Here is a 9047-nt window from a genome sequence, read left to right on the forward strand (position 1 = left end):
CACACACACACACACACACACACACACACACACACACACACACACACACACACTCACACACACACACACACACACACACACACACAGGCAGACACAGTCAGTAACATGCAGTAGCACTGAGGCTGTTTAATCTATTTAATTGAAGCTGACTTTGAATAACTCAACATACGAGGAAAACACACAAGGGGGCACTTGATCCCCCTTCTCTCTTAATGGATTGAAAACTCCTTTTCCCCAGCGGGACATTTGGGCAAACAAGATCAACTTATCTCTGAATTGATGCGTTGCCTCACCGTTTGCATCGGATTTCACCACTAAAGGGCCACCGAACTGATACACTGTTGGTATTTAGCCAGATGATCAATTTGCACACACAACTAAACTCTGGACGGTCGCTCTGGTTTCACCATGTTGTGATACGACAGAGAGAGAGGGAGGGAGAGGGAGGGAGAGAGCTATAGGGTAGGAATGGAAAAGTCTTAATGTATAGGTGCCCACCGGAGGACTGCTTCTATAGGAGCTTGCTGGGACATGAAAGTGGAGTTTTGAGGGTTGTATGTGGTCTAAGGAATCTTTGCCCTTTTATAACTGCCTGAATTAAATACAAATGTATTGAAGGTCAAAGCTAGGAAAGGCAATTCTGAAAAGTCGGTGTAGAGTGAGCTACATTTTGAGAGTATACTGAACTGAAAAATTAAACTCCTCCCTTCAGGCCTTCCTCCAAAGCCCTTCCCCAAAACATTTTTTGACTATTGCTCGTTTAAGCAATAGGGCTGCCTGGCCAAAATAAATGATTGAACTTGTTTATTACAGGCCTGCAACATCCAAAGATACCTTTGTTTTGTTTGTTTTTGCCTGAGCATTCGATTTTTGGAGTTCTGTCGGGGATGTCAAGATAATTTAGCCTTGTTTTAATTTCCAATATATGAATATTCTAATCTTTTTTTTCTAACAAAGGACAATAATTCCTCAAGATGTGAGATTCACCATAAAGACGTGCATTGTATGCATTGATTCTTTCAGCAATGTTAATATATATAATCTATGAAAATCTATAATATAATCGCATTACACTCCAAAAACCAGGCATAACACTAAAGAAACAGTATTTGCATTTAGCTGACAAATTTATTTATTAAATACCTGCATCATGATTCATGACTCAGCATAATCATCATGAATATCATAATCTTCAATCATCATCATCATCGCCACCAGAGAGAATAAATAGGACATAAAACATCTTTCACAGAAACAAACACATAGACACCAGCCCGGGGGGGCCAAAAAACGTCTGGCCTTGAGACGGGGGGGTGCTTTGAGTGGAACTTAAGTAACGAGACATGATGAAAACACAAATGCATAGAAGTGACTGGACCTCCATAGTCTTGTTCAGAAAGACAACTGTGTCTTTTACCGCCGTCTTCAAGCACAAAGTCTTCGTGTTCAGGGGGGTCATGTCCGAGAAGGTTGCATACAAAAATAAAGTCTCCCCAATGTGATCAACCATTATATATATATATATATATATATATATATATATATATATATATATATATGTATGTATATATATATATATATTTATATAGACATTTGGCAACAACCAGACACCTAAAGACGTTGACTTTTGAACCAAAATCTGCACCTAAGGACATTGAGATGTATAAAACGAGACAAAAGGTGGTGAGATTGGGACAGCAGGGTAAAAAAATTCATTTGTAACTATGGTTTGAAACGGTCCCATGAGAGAGTCCCTATGCGGGGTGGTGGTTTTGTCGTGCCAATTCCGACAGGATTGTCCGAAGTATGCTGGATTTTCACATGATGTTGTTTGACGGAGGATGACATTTGAGGCAAGTGCATTGATTTATTGACATTTCTACCATCTTGTATTGTCTGAAAGCGAATTGAACTTGAACCTGATATGAGGCGACACCGAACGAAAGAGCCGAACACAACCCCAGCCAGAACTGTCCGCTCCGAGCGCTTTCCTCTTTCCCTGCAACCTGCAGTCCATGGTGACTATTTCATAGCTTAACCTACACCCCTGCCACCCCAAAGGAAAAAAGTCAAAATCCTTCTCAATCAACGAATCAAAACTGCCCGTGATCCACCTCGTCCAACCAGGACGCAGGACTGGCGGGGAAGTCCGGGTAACCGCCGCTGCTGCCCGTGGACAGGTCGGAGTGGGGCCCGTTGGCTCCGTGGCCCAGGGCTAAGCCCCTGATGGCGGGGTTGATCCCGGGGCCTCCGCCCTGGCTCATGATCGAGATCCCCGACTCCGGGTATGCCAGGCCCGAGATGAGAGGGGGGTGCCTGGGCAGAGCCTGCAGCGAGCCCGGGGAGCCCGGCAGTGCGTAGGGGCTGTTGGAGCGGATGTCGTGGAACTGATCCTGGGACGGCAGAACGCCGTGCTCCAGGGGGAAGGAGGAGTTGTTGCTGTTGCTGTTCCCCGTCTGGCGCCCCCCGATGGCCGGGGAGGAATCGCTCAGGCTGCCGCTGTACAGGCCGTTCGGGTGGCCCAGCTCCGACATGGGGGGCTCGTCTGGGGGAGGAGAGCACAGGGTTAAGACTTGTCTGCTTAGTCCATTGAGTTACTGGGAAGATGATTCTGTCCAGAGCTACATGGGCTGACAGGGTATACTGATAACATGCTCCAAGGAACAGGTTAGGGAACAAGTAGGCTGGAGATACAGTGGACTTTGCGGAATGAAACTTAGGCCCTTACACTTTTCTGCTCCTCAACAGTCTTAAGTGTCAAAGGGTGCAGGCAGCCTCCACTTGAGCTCACTTTACCCATGTCTCTTGAATTGATTGGAAACATACCGTCATTTGTTTACACTGATTGAAAAGCTTGTGGATGCCCTGTGAACCCCTACGGTGCACTTTATGATAAATACGAAATACAAAAGAACATTAAAACACAAAACGACACTTCCTCTCCCTTCCTTTGCTACTCTGGCGGGACCCTGGTCACGTAGCACACGGCCTGCTTCATAGAGGGGGGGGCGCTGTGTACCTGTGAAGGAGACCTCAGCGTCGCTGTCCATGCCCTCCTCCTGGATGCTGTCCTTGTCCGACTTGGAGCTGCCCCGGGACCGCTTCATGTTGCGGAAGTACTGGCCCCAGCGCTGACGGCCCGCGTCCTTCTTCAGACGTTTCTCCTTCGCTCGCCGGTTCTGGAACCACACCTGGAGACAGAGAGAGAGAGAGAGAGAGAGAGAGAGAGAGAGAGAGAGACCTATTGGTTAAGATTTATCCCAGTAGAGAAAGGTTCATTCATTCAAGCTTGTTCATATTACTGACAATAGCCCTACTAAGGTCAATTTAAACACAAAATGTAAAATTATACATGTGTTGATTCCTAGTTTTATTTAATTTTGTTATCTTCGGCAAGTTATAGCCTTGCTTCTTTGAACGTATCATAAATTCAGGTTATTTTTTTATTTTTTATAATGTAAATGTCGATTTAGAATACAGCCTATGTCAAAACCCTTCAAGGTGCATTAAATCATTGAAATGGAATTCTTCTTGTAAAACATTTGGGTGGGCCCAGCTGTTTACCATTGGTCAAATTATACCAGTCCTATCCTCCTTGTAACAGCACCGCATTCACACTCGAAATTGCTTGACGCAAGGACAGTCTGCACTACAGAGGAGCCTGTCCCTTTGAACCCAGACGGAAGGACTTTACGGCAGTGGGGGGTGAGACCCGATGCTCACAACTCCCTGGCCCCTCGCGAGATTTATCGCGAACGTGATTAACTCGCGGACAGCTACAAGTTGTCCTTAACCCCGCGGAGCAGACAGCCTCCACCACTCCCCGGTCGCCCGTTGACTTGAATTATTCAAATTCCCTGCGTGGTGGTCGCAACTCGCACATCGGGACGATAAATTTAGCGGCTAAGAAAAAGGTAATAAAAACTGAATACAAAATAACGGAAGAATCCCATAAGAATACAAATGAAAATATAGGCTTACAAATAAAGTATTAACATATTAATGCTATGTATGAATAAGAGAATAAAGTAATAAAAACATTCGTTTTCATGAATTATAGGCTGTTTCTTATGGTGTTTAATAATATCGGCCAATGCAATGCACTTTTTTTGGTTCGACATTGCTTACAGGCCTTCAAACGGTCCCTGGTTCAGGATCCGTTTACTGTGTCCGCTCTCTCGAGTGTATATCACCTAAAGCGAGCCCCTTTATGGCCGCCTTGAACCCCGCGGAATAACCAACAGCTACGTGGACAATCGTGCCTCTCCTTTATCCCCGCAAGTGATCAGCGCACAGTTATCCACCACTACGATAAAAGCGCTCTCTTCACAGACCACGTGCAGTAACCCTAACCCTGTGACATTGCTACGGAAGTCGTACTTAATATATATGTATCAAACCAGCACCACCCCCCACACCACCACAATTTAAGCAACACATGACCCTTGATAAAAACTGAGTCAGCGCGGTATATATAGCGCCCTTAATGGAAGGGCTTTTAATGGATAATAATACACTCTAGTCTCTTCATACCTGCACGACCCGCATGTCGAGGCCCGTCTCGGAGGAGAGCTGTTCCCGTACGTGGCGGGCGGGCTTGGGTGAGTTATTGTAGGCGTTCTTCAGCGTCTCCAGCTGCTTGGCTGTGATGGTGGTTCGCGGCCGCTTGGCAGTCGAGTCGGCTTCTGAAATGTAAATGACGCACAGGAAGGATCAGTCACTGTCTGCCAATTGGGAGAACACAAGGGTATCACATCATGGATGAAAGCCCGCAATAGCCTGGATTCCTTAAAGTAGGCCTAGTAGGCCTGTAGTAGGTCTATAATGGGCCTACTGTAGGCCTTTAATAGGCCTATAAGCCTTGAAGGTTTTCGGTAGGGTAAAGAATGTAGGCCTCACTGTAGGCCTTAAAACAACGTGTTAAAATAATAATAGCGTAGTAGGCCTGTATATTCCTTAGCATAGACGATGCACATGCGTATAAGTGGTCAATGCACCACCTAATGCAGTCCATGATGCCTCAAAGTTTTATTAAATAATATTTTTTATTTATTTTTAAAATTCTAACTAATTCGTTAGAACTACCAAAGGTTTCGTTTTGTTATTTTGTGTATTTTTTTAGTATCCAGAATGCGTCTCTTCTGTAGGCCAAACAGCAGCACAGAACAAACAGCAGGGAAAAACTACAAAACCAACAAACCCAATGGAACCGGTCCAAGTGATAGCGGCGTCTCATTAGTAAAATAAACTTGTGTGTTTTTCCTGAAAACTCGTGTTAACTCACAACGTAAATCAGCTCTTAGTGCGCCGCAGTAAATTCAACCGCAGATGGGCTGCGGAACAGTTCACCAGCGCCTCGGATGCTCCAGCAGACCGCAGGACCCGGTTTAGTGGTATTATTGTGTGTTTATGACATGGCCATGCGCTTGAAAATATGAAGCCTGTACTAATTAATTGGGAAATAGGCCTAAGGCTGAGATAGAATATCATTATTGTTTTCATACAAGAATGTACGGATGCTGTTAATATCAGTAAAGGTGGCTGTGAATGTTTCATGCACAATGCTGTGAAGGTCTTTATACAGAAGTATAGCAACACAAAACACAGGCCACTTTTCAGTTCAACAGTCATTATGTTTCCAGCCCAGTGATATATGTGTTATCCCTGCATAATCCATGCTTTTAGCTAATTGAAAGTTTTCAGCATGATCATGCTTGGTCTGTTATTACAAAATGATTTTCACAAGGACAATAGAGAGGATAACTGTTTAAATGCACTATTGGTGGTGGTCTGTCTATTTCTTAAAAAAAAACAGGAATTGAGCTTTATTTAAAATATATATATAGGCTACAAGAATAAGCCATATCACAATCTACACTCCTTTGACAACCTGTATTAGACCCGATTGTGGTGAGCCACTTATATTTCTTCCCTTATTTTGAAGAGATAAAAAACCTACAACAAAGATAAACCAACGGGTCTCCGTAATTTATGAGTTGGTCGACGAAAGAGCACCCCCCTCCCACACACACACACACACACACACACACACTCCAACGTTACACCATCTGAAGGAGGCTTCTTGGCCTCTTGTACAGAACGAGTCCGTTGCGATCGATCGGGGGGCTGCCGACCACGCAGTCCGCTCAGGTGGGTCAAAGTTTGCGTCAGGGCGCGCGATGACCTCATTGTCACGTGAAATATGGGGCTTCAGTCTGCCGTTTAATTAAAGGTCAAACCCCATTAAGCATGCAAAACACCCATTATATTTGTGTTTGGATTTGTTATTTTTGCTGGTCGTTCCAACAGAATAACGAAACGTGTGCGGGGGGGGTTGTATTTCACAATAATTAATTGATGATATGCGGTGTGTGTGTGTGTGTGTGTGTGTGTGTGTGTGTGTGTGTGTGTGTGTGTGTGTGTGTGTGTGTGTGCACGCGTGTGCTTGCGTGTTGAGTGGAGTGGAGCCACCACCACCAACCTACCCCTTGACGACCGTCCCTTACCTCTCTGTTTGGCGGTCTCGTAGTCTGCCTTGCACACGAGCCGGCTGTCGTCCATCAGGTAGTACTCGTCCCCCGTGGCGAGCTGCCGTTTGCACACGATGCAGGCGAAGCAGTGAAGGTGGTACACGAAGTCCTGCGCCCGGCGCACCACCTGGGTGGGCGGGATGCCCTGCTGACACGCGGCGCATTTTGTCCCAAATCTCCTTTTGGAAAATTGCGGGGCCAAGATTAATACAATAATAACGACCACATCAAAGCTTTCCCTCTAAGTTGGCTTATACGTATACTAATAATGCAAATTCCTTGCATGCAGTCTTAAGCGCTTTCCAAGGCGTGGAGAGCGCGTCGGTGAGGATGGGGGATGGATGTTTTGTTCTCATTATCAGTGAGAAGAGGATGAGTGAGACTATCCAAATTTATTTTACTAAAAATAAACCCCCCAAAAGGAGTGGATTTTTACAGCGTGTGGTGTACTCACTTAAAGAAGTCCTCTTTGCAGTACACGCTGTCCCCCCGGCTGAAGCACTTCTCGGCCAGCTGGGATTGGCAGTCGCTGCACTTGAGGCACTTGCTGTGCCAGTGGCGGTCCAGCACCTTGAGAATGAAGCGGTCCACGATGTGCTGGTTGCAGCCCGCACACACTGGGATCTCTGGGGGGAGAGGACAACAGGGGGGGTTATTATGAGCCTTCATGAGTTCACATTAGCTCTGCGTAAAGAAAAATATAAAATTGGTCTATTGTGAAACAAACACGTGAGGAAAATGGGTTTGCTTTTGATATTTTGCAGGCATATCTGCGATTTCTCATGATATATATTTTTCTGTGGTAGATAGATTAAATAGTGTCATTTCTACAATTGATTAGTAAATACATTATTGAAAATGCAAAAAGTGGCTCCGGGTTTTTGAGATTTACAGTGTTCACATATTTACAAAAATGTGCAATGAAAATACAGATTTTGTTTTAGCAAATACATAAAATTTGATTAATGCTTTGACAAAATATACGATTCCTTAATAAAAAATGATTTTCCAGTTGATAGACAGCCTAGAATATAACAATGCAGTATTATAAACACGATCATCGAGGATATCAAAATGTCGTGTCATATTTCACCCATCATAAACTCAAGCAAAACAACCCCACCATGCCTTTACCATCAAAGTCAAGATTATTAAAACCATTTTTCTAAATTATGGAGAATAAGGCATAAGGAATACGTCTCCATGCTATAGATACGCTTCACAAATTCTCTCGCAGTTATATTGACGATAATAATATTTTTACTTTATCCAAAAAGCCGGCTACAAACTAAATTATATTCACGCATGTCCACTTCAAAGCTTGAGTTGAACGCATTATGTTACGTAATGCCAAGCAAATTGAATGCATCTTCGGAATAATTAGAATAAAAAAGACAAAAATCTAACATATTTTTGCTAATATACTAATATATTGATATGTATACATAAATATATTTTTGTATATGCATGGCAATCTGTACTGCAATATAAATAAATAGGCTACCTGAAGAAAAGGCCTTATAATAATAATAAATCAACTATGATCAGAGACCTTTGAGTTGTTTGCTAAATGAAGACGAGGAGGCAGACTTTAGGTTTGGCTCACGTTTAGCGTATTTGTTTATTGTATTGTTACTATTATTTGATTCCTTATTAAAAAAGTAATATATAAATAAGGGCATTAAATTAATCTTGATGGAACGGTTTAATAGAACACTGAAATTTAAGTTCAGCCTTTTCTTTGGTGGTATTAAGACGAGGGACTCAATCCATCGAGCCCATATCAAATGTATCATTTACGCCTGTTTCTATGTGGTACGTCGTGGAAGATTTATGAAATTTTAATAAAGCGTTTTCTCTGGCCCCCACCGGTGAGAGCCGCGTCACGGCCAGGTGCAGCCAGGACATCACTAATGCAGAAGGTTTGGAAAACTAGAAAGACACGGCCCAGTCTCACGGCATAACCCAATGGGTTCCAGCAATGTGCACACCATGTCCTGGAGATATTAAAATGATGGATACCAAAATGTCCAGACTGTCAAAACTGTTCAGGAAAAAATGTAATCCTAGTTCCCGTGTGTATCCTTATACACACGGGAACACTGTGTAACGTTAGGCCTGATTCCAAAAGTCTAACATATGAGGCCTTGCAGACTGTATTTGGCGTAAGAATGATAACCTTACAGGCCCAATGACACTTCTGCCAAATCTGTTGCGGTTATTACCAATATATAATAGGCTAGTGTTTATCCCTTTTACCAGAGGCTTACGACATATATAACTATACGTTATTATCATCTTCCAATTACCTTTCCCGAGTTCCCCACTCTGCGCCAAGAACGCAAGAAGCCTCTCAGCGTGGTTCGGTGCGCCTTTCGGCGAACTCCGCGCGCTAAGCCCCTCCATCGCGCATCACTCGAGCTTACTTTATGGATAAATATCCCAGTACAATGATCTGAAGCTCTGAAGTCTGTCCGCCGTAGATATCAACCACATAGCAGGGACAGACACATAGAG

General features: G+C 43.8%; 1 protein-coding gene across 1 annotated transcript in view; it reads right to left on the reverse strand.

The window, feature by feature from the left end:
* Nucleotides 1-2093: 2093 nt before the first annotated feature.
* Nucleotides 2094-9047, reverse strand: part of lhx3 (LIM homeobox 3) — a gene marked incomplete at both ends in the record, with an annotated part of 9915 nt that continues 2961 nt past the window's right edge. The window contains 5 exons of the mRNA XM_079755712.1: nt 2094-2545; nt 3020-3191; nt 4534-4685; nt 6507-6709; nt 6985-7156. Coding sequence (XP_079611838.1) covers nt 2094-2545; nt 3020-3191; nt 4534-4685; nt 6507-6709; nt 6985-7156 — 1151 coding nt within the window. The remainder of the gene's footprint in view (nt 2546-3019; nt 3192-4533; nt 4686-6506; nt 6710-6984; nt 7157-9047) is intronic.

The sequence above is a fragment of the Pollachius pollachius genome (assembly GCF_949987615.1).
Source record: "Pollachius pollachius genome assembly, chromosome: 18".
Classification (NCBI taxonomy): Eukaryota; Metazoa; Chordata; class Actinopteri; order Gadiformes; family Gadidae; genus Pollachius; species Pollachius pollachius.